The sequence below is a fragment of the Sinohyriopsis cumingii genome, chromosome 4 (assembly GCF_028554795.1).
Source record: "Sinohyriopsis cumingii isolate HCF-2022 chromosome 4, ASM2855479v2, whole genome shotgun sequence".
Classification (NCBI taxonomy): domain Eukaryota; kingdom Metazoa; phylum Mollusca; class Bivalvia; order Unionida; family Unionidae; genus Sinohyriopsis; species Sinohyriopsis cumingii.
This window is the reverse complement of record NC_142964.1, coordinates 70,760,302-70,777,463: the sequence shown is the minus strand read 5'-3', so window position 1 is coordinate 70,777,463 and position 17,162 is coordinate 70,760,302. Positions and strand designations below refer to the sequence as shown.

The 17,162-nt window shown below is 34.2% G+C and overlaps 1 protein-coding gene across 6 annotated transcripts in view; it reads left to right on the top strand.

The window, feature by feature from the left end:
- Nucleotides 1-17,162, top strand: part of LOC149801422 (tubulin polyglutamylase ttll6-like) — a 156,081-nt gene that overhangs the window by 18,100 nt on the left and 120,819 nt on the right. For all 6 annotated transcript variants that reach the window (XM_089955530.1, XM_089955528.1, XM_089955527.1 and 3 more), the window contains exon 3: nucleotides 3,918-4,086. In XM_089955530.1, coding sequence (XP_089811656.1) covers nucleotides 3,918-4,086 — 169 coding nt within the window. The remainder of the gene's footprint in view (nucleotides 1-3,917; nucleotides 4,087-17,162) is intronic.

The window sequence follows — 17,162 nt, the reverse complement described above, 5'->3', positions numbered from 1 at the left end:
GTGTTATTTCATTAGATGATATTGTAATAAATAGGAATTTAATAGCAAAAATAATAGATATTTACAGTTGTGGTCAGTTTATTTGAAACATTGGTTTGTTGGCTGGCACTTTGAGCACAATATTGGCAATATCCTGCAGAGGAAATGTCTAATTTTCTTTCCCAAGGACACACCAAGGTAGTTGACCCTGAGGCTGGTCTGGACAGGTATTGAACAGGTGACCATTGGATTAAAAGTCCAATACTTTACGAGCAAGTTGCCTGGTCTCACTTTAAAACTTAAGAAACTTCTCAAACAATTTAAGGTCCACAACAGTACACAAATTGTTCTGCATCAATTCAATATAAAATTAACACCAATTTAACAACTATACAGTGAAGCCTGGTTAATCTGGACTTTGTTGAATCAGATGTGTTTGTATCCATACAACAGTTCCTGGGAATATTTGTTGTGGGGTTTGAATGCCATTTGTCAGCACATGATTGGCTATACATGGTGGCCAGTATTAATGGTGGAGGAAGAAACCGGGAAAGCCCCGGAAAGAACCACCGACCCATGAGAAGCTACTGGTAAGCTTTATCACATACCCACATTGGCTGAATCCGAGACTCGAACACACGCAGAAAGAGGTGAGATGGCAGTGATCCGTAATGGAGAAGCACTTTATACCACTCGGCCACTCGGGGACCCTATCCAGGGAATAGATTGTTGGTGTTATATTTTTAATAGGCCAACCATATGTGTAAACCTTTCTACATTTAAAATGTTCATGGGATAGATTGTTGGTGCTATTTTTTTAACAGGCCAGCCACATGTGTAAATCTTTCTACATTATCAGGATTTGACAGATTTTATTAAAGTTAGCTTTCTCATGGCAAGATGACTGGAAAATTGAACTTACCCTTGCGGGATTTGAGCTTGCTGTAAAATTATCACAACAAAATATCACAACTGAAGTGATACAAAAGTTAAATAAAATTTAGGATGTTTTACTGAGATTATATTATATCCATTGGCATTTGCATTTTCTTTTTGTCTTTGTTTGTGCTTTAAAGCATGTCGATAATTAAAGTTATTAAAAAAAGATATATGTAATTAATACATGTGGATAGATAGCTAGGTGAGGAAAGAAAGAAAGGATTGGAATGCAGTTACAGTTAGAAGAGCAAAGGCAGACATATACATGGCCAAAAAATTGACATAAATGGATAGATAGTTAAGGGTTTTGGAAATGGCTAGACTTTGAAGCAAGAGGTATAGGTAAAAGGCATTAAACTGTTAGCTGGGAAAAGAAGTGTGTTAATTTAAATTTAAATATGTTGTAATATATCAACATTTTTATATAATTCCACTAAAGTTCAAATGATCATGCAGAAATCTTGGATCAAATCCAGCAAGAAAACAAGGTAAAATAGTCCCAAACTGAAATGTACCAGTGTTAATGAATTCACTCAGCTTTTATTTTTCTGGTCTGTGTTTTGTCCACTCACATGTATGTTTTTGTTTTTACCATGAAATTGTCAGTGTTAATCTCAACAATTTTTGACAAGACATCTTTGGAGAATGATTTGAGAAGACTTATTTTAATTTATTCCATTAGATTTGAAACAGTAATCATATATTGGTCTGCTGTAATAGTCTTGTAAATAATAGATGATAAACACAACTTGTATGTGCATGGTTTTCTTTGATGGCAAATCAATAGAGATGAGTTCCTTTTATGTCCAAACACACCTGTCAAAGAAATCTCATGGGTTAGATTATCGGCCATTATAACCTAGACACCTTCAGGTTGGCTTCATTTATCAAAACAAGTCTTTAACACACTGACTGGTTGAGTTGGCAATCTTGGCACATTCAGAGCTCACAGCTGCCAATGGCTAGGTTATGGCTTGAAAGTGGGTGAGGCCCTTATACATACAACTGAAATATAAATGAAAGGTTAAAATATGAATGTTTATTTCTTATTTGTTAAAAAAATGTTGTTATTGTTGTTGTGGGTCAAATGGCATTTTTCAGCAAATGACAGGCTATACATGGTAGCCAGTATAACTGGTGGAGTATGAACCTGGGGAAAACCCCAGTAAGTACTATCAACCCACAGGAAACTACTTATGAGCTTTCTCACATACCCACTTTAACCAAGCCTGACAAACCCACAAGGACAGAGGTGAGACAGCAGTGATTGGTAAAGGTGGCACTCTACAGTTTTGCATTTTGCATATGGTTAGAATTTTAAAGAAAAAGAATTTACCCGGCTTTCCTCACTGGTTATGCTGGCTATTTAAAAAGACTTTGTATATCTTAGGTATAATTGAAAGAACCTTTAATTCCCATTACATGTATTTTGGTGTATGATTGATGAGTGTAATATAGGTTATAGAGTATACAGCTTGGCCTTACTCCAGATGTGCACCTTTCAAAAAAGTGCTAGCTCCACTTGGTCATTTTCACTTCCTGAACTTCAGAGGTAAATTGTATATAAAAAAAGAGCTGATAAGTGTTTTTTTTACATTTTTTATATTTGGTTATTCATTCATTGCACTTTCAGAAGCTGGTATTTGTCTAGTCTGGCAAAATTCATTTTCCCTATTTTAATAGCTGCTATGCATTAGTGTACATTAGACTAATTCAGGCTGATTTTTTTTGGCAAAAGGGAGCAGTCATTTTAGTTAGCAGTGTGCTTAGATCATGTACAATTTCCAAAAGTACAATATCCAAAGAAATATCATCCACATTACATTAATGTAGCATAGAGGTATGTAAACATTCTATTCATTGTGCATTTTTTAAATGCAGGCAACTTCACCTTACATACATCACTCTCTCAAAAGTACATAATAACTGGTGAGCACCCCCAAAGGTAATTGCTTTAGGCCACTCAGCCACCCAGGGCCCCAAAAGGTCAAAGGTCAAGGTTACTCTGAAAGAGCCCAAAAAAGTCAAGGGTCTGGGTTACTCATGGCTGAAAGAGGCCCAAAAAATGTCAAAGTTCAAGGTTTCTCTGACTGAAAGGGGCCCCCAAAAAATGTCAAAGGCCAAGGTTACTCAGAATGAAAGAGGCCTCCTCCCTCAAGCCAAGGGTCAAGGCACTCAGACTGAAAGAGCCCCCCCATGTCAAGGGTCAGGGTTGCACTGATTGAAAGAAGAAAATGGTTTCTATGCAAATTTTTTAGTTATTGACATAAAGAACTATTAAACATTTGGTGGGCATATAATGTCTCATTCACTGTACTCTGATGTTCATAATTGTTGCAGGTATGTTGATGGATAATACTAAAGTGTAGATTATTTTATGAATACAGTTTACATTCTTAAGCTGACCTGTTCTTTCTAAATCATGTCTCTTTTCTTTAATTTTCTTTTAAAAATCTCTTTAGTATTTGAAAATATTGCAATCTGAATGGAAGAGCTAAAGAAAAATAAAATGAAAATGAGAGATCTATCATCCTTCTTTGCCATTTTACTTCCTTCTAAAGTCATTTCCATGTAATGCAGATTTTATTCCATAAATGCAGATGTCTGGAAGGATTTTTGCAATCTGATTGAGATTAAAATTTTCTAATAACAGAATTGACAGGCAGTGATAAAAATGTATTTTTCTGTTGACCTCTGATATTTATGGTCCACTTATTTTTAGTGGCCTATCAGATTTCATGTTAGGGAGAGTTATCATTTATAATGGCATGATTTGAATGACATTTCTCACTTTCAGAAATATGAAAGCAGTAATTTGATTGGTGAATTAAAAAAACTGAAGAATACAGGAATTCATGTTGGTGCATATCAGATATACTTACTGTAAATTGATCTTGATTTTAATCTGATTGGGATTTTCTCCATAAAGTGGTATGAATCTGTGGAAACAAAGTATTAGACTTTTTAACATGGTTTCATTGTATTTATTGTTTGTTTAGATCCAGACACTGGTATCAGTACCCTGGTAGAGGAGGAAGGAGAAGTAGAAGAGGTGGAGGGGGAAGGAGAGGGAGAACTTGAGTCTGCTCAGAGCAAGCTGGAGCAGACTCCCAAGGAGGAAGAGAAGAAGGAGCTTGAGAAAAAGAAAAAGAAGAAGAAAAAGAAAAAGTAAGCATTTTTACTTATGCAGAGTACAAGTCAGATGTCATGTAGGCATTTATTATCGATTATATTGGCCATAGGCATCATTTTTAAGAATTTGATTACTCATATCTTTATAAGATGGTTCTTTATTTGATTTCTTTCTTCAGTGATCAGTGGTCCTTGGACAGTAATAATATTATAGTAAAAATGCTGAGAAAGAAACACATACAACAAAATCAGTGTTAAAATATGTGGATATTTTTGGATGAGGTCAAGCTAGAGTTATGTTCCAGCAATAACTGTATTGAATGTTGTAATATGATGTCACAGTGAAATCATGTTAGAAATAGTTTGTACTACCCAGCATTGGTGATGTTTAGTACTTATGTATAATAATGTATGTTGTTGTGTTTTACGGCACCTCAGCATAAAAGTGGCAATGTAGTGCGAACAAATGGTTCAGTTTTAAAAATATAAACTTGACTTGCACAAAAAGTCAATAAAATAAAATAAAATAGGGTTAAAGACAACCTTTTCTGCCAAAATATTATGGTCTCACAACACAGGTCTTCTCTCATGACAGGTCATAAAAGTATATAATCAATCAATTTGTGTTTAGAAAAACTGATTTCTTAACACATTAACCCCTAGCGATAACTTAACAGGGCAGGAGGTAGTAGCCTACTGCCGAGCTCTGTAGCATCATGGTCATGCATGATACACTAAAGTGGGTGGTATTATAGAAAGGTAGACAGATGTAGCTCTACAATGATACCAAATAATCTGGAATATCTAGTTGCACTACAAAATACAGATATAAAAAACTCATTTTTTTGGACCTGATTTTTTTCTACCCAAAATTTGCCTGTGGTCGGAATCCAATTTTGTGTCCGGATTTTAGACTTTTTGGTCCCAGATCTAAGGCAAACCAGTATGAACTGCAAACAGACAGATGAGCCTTTGCAAAAAGTAGGATAAGATGGGCATTTGGAATAAAGAGTGGTCTTGATGCAAAAATAATGTCTCCGTTTAGCAAAAAAAAGATAAAAAAATCCAACTTTTACCCTTCTGCTCATGCGCGAGTGAAATAGCCAATGAAAAATGATGTTTCTAACACAACTAGGCAGTATGTTATTAAAGATCACTGGGGGTTTGGTGTTTTCGGATTTATTCAGAAATAGCTTTCAAAATATGTTTCCTACTTGATTTTCATGCGAAAATGACAAAAATCTCCTGGGGTTAATGTGTTAAGTAAGATAATATCTCAATTAACAGTGGTCTTTCTTGACAGGTTTTACTGTATAAACCACATTTCTCTAATAAATCCAAGATTATCTCAGGTGGAATGCCGTCATATAGTTTCTTCAAGTAGTTCACATCAAAATACTTCTGTCTCGCAGGGTAGAATTCAACATATTCATCAAGAATATGTTCCACTGTCAGTTGGCAGGGTATGCACTCAGGATGACGTTCACCCTTCAGTTGGTATGCATGAGTCAGATATGTGTCTGATATGCAATCAATACATTACTACCTCATCTCTCTGATCTGTTTTATATGAGGGATGTTACTTGCCAATAGTGGGTTTAATATTCTTAAGATTGTATGTGAAGTTTGCATTCCACATATTTTGTGAAGTTTGACAAAGATGCTGATTTTTATACTTATACTATATTTGAAGCCAGTATACTGAATCTTTCATTCAGAAATTTGTAACTGTATTGTCTTTTATGCCAATGTAATTAAGCAGCCATCAGTACAGAATATTTTCCAAGATTATATGAGAACATCATGTATCTGTAATATTTGCGATGTTAGCGGGTTCTCAGGCATAAGATTCTGCCATGCTTTCAGTATGGAAAGGGAATCTGAAAGAGGATGTAAGTTGCTTTTTGAGAGGTTTCAGTGTAGTTCAAAGCTTTGAGTATGGCTGTAATTTCTGCAGTAACAATTGAGGATTTGTCTGGTAACAGGATCAAGACAGTACCACAGGGTGCTGCAATGGCAGCTCCTATTTTGTCTTCATCTTTCAAACTGTCTGTATACATGGACATAAGGTTACTATAGGAGGATCAGATTTCATTGAATTTAGTCTGGGAAAGGAGTGAATTTGTTGAAGACTTTTTGAATTCCTAGTGTGAAATATTATTTTAGGTTTTGATAACCACAATGGTGATTTGGGGGATTACAGAATTCTGCAATATTTCCAACATTGATTTTTCTTCTTTTTTGCTGTTTCTAAATGAGGACAAATTTATATACCAAGGGTGGAATGAAGTTTGGTGTCTGACTGTTTAAGTTCTGGTATTTGGAACTAAACACTTCATCAATTGATCAGTTAGAAGATAGGTAACATACTGAAGTGCTAGTTGTAAGAGATAAAGTGATGGTTCATTTGTCTCAACACAGGCCTTCAGAAGGAGATGTTGAAATTTCACCCAGAGAGCATCAAGCATTTGCAGGTAAAGTTTACAAGCTGGTCTATTAACACTATCCATCTATAGTCAAGTTTCACTCTTGACCGATATAACCAAAGCATGACCTCCAATCTGCTCTCCAGTATGTATTTGCCATAACTCCTATGAAATCCAAGGCTTTTTGACATTTGTCCCTGAGTTATCTAATATGTGGAAGAAAAGCTAGTTTACAGTTGAAAATAAGCCAAGTACCTGGCCAGAATTTGTGAAAGGCCATAGAAATCAATAATTATCATCTTGAAGTTTTGTGATAAGAACTAAGCTGCAGAGCATTCAACTGTCAGGAATGAATAGACTTGGGTTAAACCACATTGGTAATAAGTTGGAGAACAGCAGCTAATATTTTGTTTAATTTTCATAAACGCACCTACTCAGCCACATTAACATACATTTTAAGTCAATGATACATACGTAACTGCTGACATCCCTTTCCAGATTGTAGAATTATGATTAAATCATATACAGTCAGACCTTGTCTAGCAACTACCCCTATATCGTGACCACTTGTCCATAGAGAGTACCATTATTTAGTACTCTTGAACTTTCCTATATAGTTTGCCTACATGAAGCAACCTTCCATTCAATGTGACTAGCTTCCACTGTTCTTCTTTCTTTTGGAACTTTATTTAATTGAAGTAGTGACAGGTGATTACGAGGTGTGAATGACTGCTTTTATCAATTTAACTCACAAACGGACCATTTGTATACTCATGTCTATCTGGCAGCTTGCTTCTTTTCTTTCTTCTTGTCATGTATTCCTTATTTCATTCATTCTGCCTATGTATCTATCTGTCCATCCACTCATTCATCTATCTGTCAATCTGTCATTTCTTTAAAATCCATTTACATGACTCTTGCCTCTCTCTTTCTGTCTCTGTATGTTGTCCATCTGTCTCTCTCTTTATATATATATATATATATATATATATATATATATATATATATATATATATATATATATATATATATATATATGACTGATTTTATCTGGTTTCTGGAGTGTTCAATACACACAAATTTTAAATGTCAAATGTACCTTTTTCTTTCTTTATAAAAGATAATGTTTATAAGGCTTTGGGTGGTGCTGGTGGTGGGAGGACTCATTTTACATTCCATAACCAGTTGCATAGTTATCACATGCAGACAAAACCTCATACCAACACTTTAGTGTTGTAACATTCTATCTAACAAGTCAAAATGCAAACTTTGTGGCAATAAATCAGTGATAAGTTGGATATGGTAAGGCCAGTATGACAGTATGAATCATTTTTGCTTGTGATGTAGAGATACCCAAGATACAATGAAGCCTACCTTCAGAAGATGTGACCAAAATGTTTGGTCATTATGCAGAGGTGACCAATGTAAAGAGGTTTGATTGATATTAATTTTTGTTGGTTGTTACAGGGATCAAAATAAAGTCACAATACTTCGACTGACTGATTGGAATTTTATTGTATAACTTGATCTTCATTACATGGCTTTAGATATAAAAGCAGATTAGTTTCCATCACAGCAAAAACTTACATCTTGATTATAACATGGCTGAATTTAAAATCAAGATGAATAGTTAAAATACATACATGTTCTCTTTGACAGGTGTTCAGTATGAGATCAGTATTCATAAGACAACCAATAGAAATCAATGTCAAGAAATGTTACAAATACTGCAAATTCTTGGAATATTCCTTGATCAAATTTGTTCACTATAACATGGTTGAATGGCACTTGCACAAAACAAAAGTTTTCCTAAGTTCACATGAAGGGGTTACATTTCAGGTACATAGCGCCTACTTGTGATTTACAGGGTGGTTCATATTAACGATTGGTAGAAGAGACAATTCCTACTTATACTTGTCCTGTAAACTGAACAATATAATATGTACAATTAATATCTGTGTGAATAATACATATATCAATTAAAAAAAATATCACATTAAAAAACCATATGAAATAATTAGTTTTTTTCAAAGATTTACATTTATCTGATTATATGGGGTTCATTGGGAAATAATTAAAAAGTCAAAACAATATTCTTTGACAATGATTTTAATGACAGTTTCAACACATTATTAGCTACATTATGCTGAGGAAATGGGAGCTAAGTACCTTTATCAAGGAAACAGAGGTTACTGACCCAGGCTGGCCTGGCCAGATATTGAACCCAGGACCCCTGAATTATGAGTTTGATGCTCTACCAACTGAGATACATGTCTCCTTTGATTGATATTAGAATGGCCATATTGGGATAAATATAGTTCAGAGGAGACAGGTTTGAGGTACCTATTTAGGGAAGTTTCACTGTAACATTCATTTAGGTTTACACAAAGATGTGTGGCACGGTTTTCTTTTCATTATTGTGAAAGAAAGGTATCATCTTTAGTTAAAATATATCTAAGAATTGAAATTTAAATAGTAATGATGTTTTATGTAAAAGATCTGTTTTCAAGAATAATTATGTAAATTGAAAGTATATACTAAACATTTTCATGGACAATAAATTGTGCTGCTGAATTTACTTATCAATTCAATACAATCAGTAAAGTCCATTAAGAAATCTTAGCAGCATATACTTTTAATTCATTTGTTTTCATTGGTAAAAAATTTCAAGATCTTGCAAAAAGGATTTTAATCTCTAGTTTAATTCATGGATTTGGGAGGAGGGCCTTGTTATTTCCACAAAAGGAAAATTGTTTATTGGGTTTTTAAATTTGTGTTTGGTAGCAGTGTTACTCAACCCAAACTATTGAATTTACAGCATTTAGTAAATACAGTTCTGTCATCACGATACAAGCCCCACTAGAAGCAAATATCCAAATCTGTATTAAACTTTTGTTTTCTTTTCCCCAACTATCACATAAATATTTTTTGAGGGATTTGAATTACCAATATATTACAGCATTTCATTGTCAGTTCAGTGTATGACTGCCACAGTATTGATAGGAATATTGATGTTTTACACCATGCCAGTTTACAAATTAGGGTTGAATGTTTACTATTCAGATACTGCTAAAATTTACACATATCTAAATCACTGTGACATGTATTCAGTGGCTATCCCATTAGCAGCATTTGCAGTTGAGTTTGTGAATTGTTATTCATTTGAGATGACAATCGTGTTTAAAGGTTTTTAAAATGTTATAGTCCAATTTGTGGCCCATACTTTCTTAATTGTTTACACTAAACATGTTTAGCCAGTTTGTTTTAATTAAAATGGTACTAGCAGCTGCCTCACTTGTTGCTCAGCAATGAAAGGTTAGTGTTAGGACTGTTTGGCCTGACGGATAATGTGACTGGGTGGGACATGAAGCTAGATGTCTGCACCATGATGCCCCAGTGCTAGACATCACTATAAACTGGCATGCTGCACACATCGTAGCAATATGACTGAAAAATTGCTAAAGCTACATTAAAAATCCAAAGCACACACACACACGTTTCAAGCTCTTTAAAATGTTTTAGTCCTATTTGTGGCCCATATGTTCTTAATTATTTGCACTGAAGATGTTCAGCCAGTCTGTTTTAATTTTAAAAAATCAGCCAGTCTATTTCAGTTAAAATAACTGAAAGTCCTGGTGTAAAATGACCTCATGATCAATTTATAGCTAGCTATTCAGTTACCTGCTCCTAAGTTCATGTCAAGTATTGACTATAGTCTTGTTCAATTTGTCTGATGGTGCATAATAAATTGGAGTAATTATTCAACAGCTGCATCAGCTTTGTCCAATTTTGCATTTGGATAGGGTATTTATTGATTTAAACCAAGGTCTTCCAATGGGACTCTTCATTTAGGAATTGACATACTTGACAATGAAAAGGACCTTTGTTTTTGGATACCTTGCAAGCATTTAAGTTATGGTCAAAGGTTGTCCTTATACACTAAGATGCTCTTGGCTAAATTAAACACTTCTTTACTAAAAGTGAGGAAATATAATGGTGTGAAATTTTACCATGCATTTAAATTTATCATACCTGATAAGCCATTCAAGATAATTTACAACCAAACAGGACATAAACCGTTGGAGGTAGTCCAGTAAAACATTGCTATTAAGGAACATTCAGTATGCTGCACAGTTTTGTTACGTATGAATGCATGTCTTCTGGTAATGAGGGGTCATAAATGTTTCCCTTTATGAGTATGTGTCTTCAAAAATGGCAGTTATTGTCTGTACTCACTAGTCACTAATAAGACAAGTCCACCTTTAAACTGCACAGACCCAGATCTGCTTTTTGCATAATGTGCTGGTAGATCTAAGCCTGTGCAGTTTGTTAGGAGTAATCAGTAGAACAAAGAAGATTGACCCTTATCTGCAGGCACTTTATGTTGCAGATCAGGATCAGTGTTGTTTACACTTTGACTTGACTTATAAGCAAGTATAAATGGTACCTCCCATTTAATCTGCATGATATATCCAATAATGGGATAAATGTGTTGTTTAAAACCAACAACCAGCTAATCTTTATATGGCAGTATTTTCTATAATGCAGGTGATATGACAGTTTGAGGAAAAGTTTCCAAGAATTCTGGACCATCTCATAATCTCACTGTCTGAGCTCCATTTCTTAGAGACAGATTTCTTATGCGCAGATTTTTTCTTATGAACATTTTCAACCACAAGATCATAGAATTATTTTTTCATAATACTGTAATTGCATGTTTGAGTAAATCTGTTCATGGAATGAAAATGCGGATAATTTTAGTTGTCATACTGTTTGTGTCTTAATCCACACAATCTTAACATAGTGACATACATTAAAAGTGAACTCATTCATGACAATATAGATAACCTCAGTAAAAAAAATCAGATTTTAGAGACTGTACTGAAAGTAATAAAGGTATTTTTAATAGGTGTGTTTCCATGCAGAGAGTTGATTTACACAGTAATATTCTTGGGCCAATGCTGGCTCTTTTGAAGTGTTCCCATAGCCCATTTCATACCGAATTTAACCGAGTTGCTCCGTAATTATCTGAATAACCTCCCGAGTTACTTTATACTCCAGCCAATCAAATGATGGTGGGTACATGTACATAACAAAATGGCATCCATTGTTGTTTAGAAATATTTCAGAAATAAAATTAATTAAATGATTGAAATTTATATGTAAATTATCCACAGACTTTCAAAAATAAATCTGATAAACTCATATGAAATGCATTTTATTATAGTGACGTTTTGGATGCACAGAAATAGTTTGAACAACTTGCTCTTTGATTGTCAGGATTAAATTTACTTCGACACCATTTCCTTACTTACATGTACATGTCCAGATGTAAACAGCTCAAAGCTACTCTCTCATATAGGTTTGAAATCCGCCCTAGTTTCCAGAAAATAAGACCGGATGGTTCCAATATTAAATTTGGTCAATATCAGCGGCAGCATCATTGTTGAATATGCATTTCTCAACTCAATAAACGATGTTGAAGTAGTTACAGAAGTTGATGCTGATGCTGAAGCATTAGCCATATTTTGCCCACCACCTATCAAGTGGCTATTATGGTCAGCTGACCACTCACCACATGATCAAAATTCCGAGCAAATTACGAAGTTCACCAAAGTCTGCATGAAATGGGCTATGCCAGCCATTGAAACGAGACAAACTGTGCCACATCAACATTTGCTGTTTCTCTTTTAGATCCTTCCTAGAAATTTTTAAAATATCTGATAAGTGATTGAAATGGTATGGAGAATGCTGGTGTACAGACTGAATAGAATTGTGGTGTGGATAGTATGCTGGTGTAGATACCAGATAGAATGCTGTTGTATAAACCAGATAGAATGGTGGTGTAGAGACTAGATTGAATGGTGTTGTAGAGACTAGATTGAATGGTGTTGTAGAGACTAGATTGAATGGTGGTGTAGAGACTAGATAGAATGGTGTTGTAGAGACTAGATAGAATGGTGTTGTAGAGACTAGATAGAATGGTGTTGTAGAGACTAGATAGAATGGTGTTGTAGAGACTAGATTGAATGGTGTTGTAGAGACTAGATTGAATGGTGTTATAGAGACTAGATAGAATGGTGTTGTAGAGACTAGATAGAATGGTGGTAGTCTTGATAAATGTAGGCTAAGCCTAGATTGGCTTTCTCTTCCATTTGTTAGCTGCAGTGAAGTGTTCATTCATAGTAAGAGTCATTCATGTAAAGTCTGTTCATTTATAGTTGATGAAATCATTTCTTAGCAAGAGTATGATAAATTTTGACCCATTGGGTCTTGTTGTCTGACCTGCATTTTCTACCACTTCTGACTGGGGGGTTCTCTTCTTCTGGTTTAAGGGTGAGGAGAGTTCTGTGGTGTAATATTTAGAACACTAAATCATTTTGGCAATTACTGTTTATATCAAATTATACATATACTAAAGTTCTGTCCAACTCTCCAAATTCTACACTACATTTTAGCTACATGACTTCTTGATATAGTTGTATGAGTATGATAGTCATTCATGCAAAGTCTTCTCAGTTATACAGTAGTTGATGGAGTCATTCATAGCAAGAGTATGATAATCATTCATGCAAAGTCTTCTCAGTTATACAGTAGTTGATGGAGTCATTCATAGCAAGAGTGTGATAATCATTCTTACAAAGTCTTCTCAGTTATACAGTAGTTGATGGAGCCATTCATAGCAAGAGTGTGATAATCATTCTTACAAAGTCTTCTCAGTTATACGGTAGTTGATGGAGTCATTCATAGCAAGAGTAGGATAATCAGTCATATGAAGTCTACTCATTTATGGTTGATGAAGATGCTAAGGCTTACTTTTAAAAAAAACATGCCTTTAACATATCACAGGTTCCACTTTGAATATTTGGTGTGATGATACATTAGATAGAGCACTTGGTTTGAGTTATGGACCCATGAGTTCAGTCTTTTCAAGCCACACTGTCACTTCCTAAATATAACAGACATAATTCGAAACAAAAACCAGTTAGTCGAATTTATGGTATACCTTCAGTTTTACAGGTACCATCCTTTTGATTTTTTTATTAGCTCATTTGTACCCAAGTACAGAAAAGCTTATGCTATATACATGTTTCATTGGTGGTGTCTGCAGTTAGGTTAATCCAAATGTCAAAGTTTTGTCTGCATATTATTTCTTACTTCAAACAAGATGTTTTCATGGAACTTAGGGTATTCTTCGCATTATTCCTAATCAACCCTGGTAAAGGAAAGTCACTACTTTTTTAAAAAAAATGACTGTTTTTAACTCACTTTGAACTTATTATGTGGCCCTTTATCCATCATGCATTGCATGACTCTCAGCAATAACTATTTTGAACTTCATGAAAAAGAAAAACCAACACTGGCCTAATTTCAGCAAGACTTGGTGGGTAGGATTCTGCCATAAAAATTTTTTTTTTTAAATGACATCAATTTACCATCAAATTTGGCTACCATTACTAAACAACAGTATAGAAAAATCTTGTAATGACTTCCAAAAAATTGCTCAACAGAATTTGACAAAGCAAATTGGCATTAAAGCCAGGTTTGTACAAATTGTTCCAATCTGTCATCAAATATGGCCACCATTACTAAAATGGAAAAACCTTTAAATGAATTCTCAAATCTTCTAAAGAGAATTTTACCAAATTTGACAGAATACGTCTTGGGATGATGACCTTTAATGCTTTTACCATTGATGTCAATCTGACAAATATGGCCACTACTATAGAAGTTAGAAAAACCTTTAAATGACATTGTTAAAAACTGCCCAACAAAATTTGATCTTTAAGTCTGTACGGTGATGCAGGTCTGTTATAATATAAGGCCTTCATTACTAACAATATAGCTACTTTAAATGACTTATCAAAACTTCTTTACTGAATTTGACCAAATTTGATGAAAAGTATCAGTTAATAAAGGCATTTTAAGTTTGTTATGTGTAGTTCTGCTGTCCAATATATGCATTTAAATGTCTTCTGCTCAAAAAATGCTCAATAGAATTTAATCAAATTTTTTAAAAATTACCCTGGTCTGAAAGCCTTTCATGCTGGTACAAACTGTGTTAATTTGTCATCAGTTATTGCTGAAGATAGTAGAGAAACTCAAATTTTGTCAAAACCAATTAATAGATTTTAAGAAATTTTGACAGAAAGCACCCATCTAGCCCAGATTGCTTGGCAGACTGCACTTGCATTTGGAATTTAGATAGACAATAGACAGATGAGTGATCTTTGGTCTGTATGTGACTCTTGTTTTTTTTTAGAGGTTAGCCCCAGTATTAAAGTTTTAGTTTACTGATATTGTACCTTCATGTAACTTGGTCAGGATATTGGTTTTCTATAATGCAGACATCCACAAGAGAAATTAGGTTATACTAACCTATTTTTTTTTACACTAGTGACTTTCATTTTCACAGGTTACTCTGTATGAAAGTTTTGTTCCTGGCATAACTGACAAAGCACTATTTATGGTATGGTCATGTAACCCTAGTCAGAATGCAGCATGCATATTTGTAAACCTGCCCAGTGGAGAATAGGTTACAGTGACCTTTATTTGGATGGCTGGCTGATATCAAATGATCCCTGCATTTTTATTATACATCCATTTTAACTCTGGTATATTATGGTGTGGCATTATCCATCAATATGTCTCTAAGTCCATCCATCCATTAATAGCTGCTTGTTGGGCCCATGACTTTGTAATGATCAGAGACATTTCATACAAATGTGTTGGGAAGTAAATCTTGACTAGCAGTATTTCATGACTAGATGTTGTATGCCATTAAACCCTATTCCTCAAAATCAAAGTTAAAATAAGGATAAAATAAGTCAATTGGCCTATTTCATTAGCCAGATTGTCATTTTTTTACTTAAGATGTTTGGATAAATCCTAATTTACCCATTTCCACACTTTATCATGCATGAGTGAATTCCTTAGCTCAGAGACTAAAATTATGAGTTAGTTCCTTATTTCAAAGAAAATGGTCATTAGTTAGTTCCTAAATAGCTTAAAGACCAAGTTAATAGTAATTCTTTTTTGCTCAGTGACCAAGGTCATTGGTAGTGTAAAGGTAAAAAGTGCTCTTTGTTGTTCTCTTGTTCAAAATGTGCAGAGATAACCAATGTACCATCCAAGATGTCATTATAGACAAGCTTGGCTATCTTTGGCAATGTTTGTTTTATAGTCACACCTTGCGATCCGATCCGTGCCTGTAAATAACTTCATGCAAACTTGACATGACCAACCCTACTTTATCTTCACAGCTAAAAAATATTGATTTTAGGTACACCACACTGGAATTAAGCCTCTCATACTTTCTGCCTTGTTTTCCTAAGCTTGTAAACACAGTATTTTGTCAACAAGGCTCCTTCAGTGCATTGTTTATTACTGTTTTGGAAGCATAGCTCATTTTAGATGGCATTTTGATTTCCTTTGAGCTTTATGTCCCTATATTAATCTTCTTTAGTCTGCAAACATAATCAATTAGGGCTTCCTGAGTTGGCTATCATTGACATTTTGTTCAATATTGGCAGATCTATTCCAGTCCGTATACCGGTCATAACTACCACACACTAGCCTTGCACAGTCATTATTAAAGGTGGTAATTTCATGGGTATGTAGTTTAAATTCCAGGTAGTCTATTGTTATTCAGATGTTAACATTACCTGTTGAACACTGAGTTTATTAGTCTGGAACATTGGTATTGAACAATCTATTGAACTTCCCACGATGTCTCAAAGTCATGTTTAACTGGTTACAAACTAGACCATGTACTGACTTTGTAAATTTAGAAACAATGAGGCTAGATGATCTCTTCTAGGAATACAGTTATTAACACCTTGAAACTTAAAACCTATGCTAATAGTGATCTTGTTCTTTTTTTAAAGTTTGTTTCATTTTTCTTCTTAAATTAACTGTGAAAATTGTTGAACTTTATACCACATGGCATGTTCAGATAATTGATAATGATCTGGAAATTAAATTTGTTAAATATTTGATATTCTTCGGCCATGCCAGTTAGAAGAAAAAATACAATTGGGTTTATTGTATGCTTGTCTCAAGCGTAAGAAAAAGTAGCTTCAGGGCAATATAAATATGTCTAATCAATAGACAGCTAGTGAACCTTATTGTGGTGCATTCCACTTTTGATATGTTTGTTATAGTTCCTTTTTAATCTCAAGGCCTTATTAATATATAATACATGTAACTTGAAAATAAATATCTGATCAAATATAGATCACCAGGATTCTTTCTTTCTTATCTATTTTGATAGTATTTTTTGAGACTTATTGGAGACTGATACATGTAACTTGAAAATAAATATCTGATCAAATATAGCTCACCAGGATTCTTTCTTTCTTATCTTTTTTGATAGTATTTTTTGAGACTTATTGGAGACTGATGGCATTTCAATTTCATGGTTCTTTTTAATGTAATTTACCAAGTACACCCTAAACACATGTATGAAATTCATCTTGGCTTTCATCTTCCATCTTCAGCTTTAATAGCAATTGTTATTAGTAGCAGTTTTAAATTAGCCATGGAAAATTGGTGCTTAAAAATAATCAGGAAGGCAGTGAAGGAGTTGTTGTTGTTGGTATTATGAGTTTAACCCCATTTTTCAGCACATGATAGCTGGCCAGTATAATTGGTGGAGGAAGAACCCAGGAAAAACCTACGGTACTA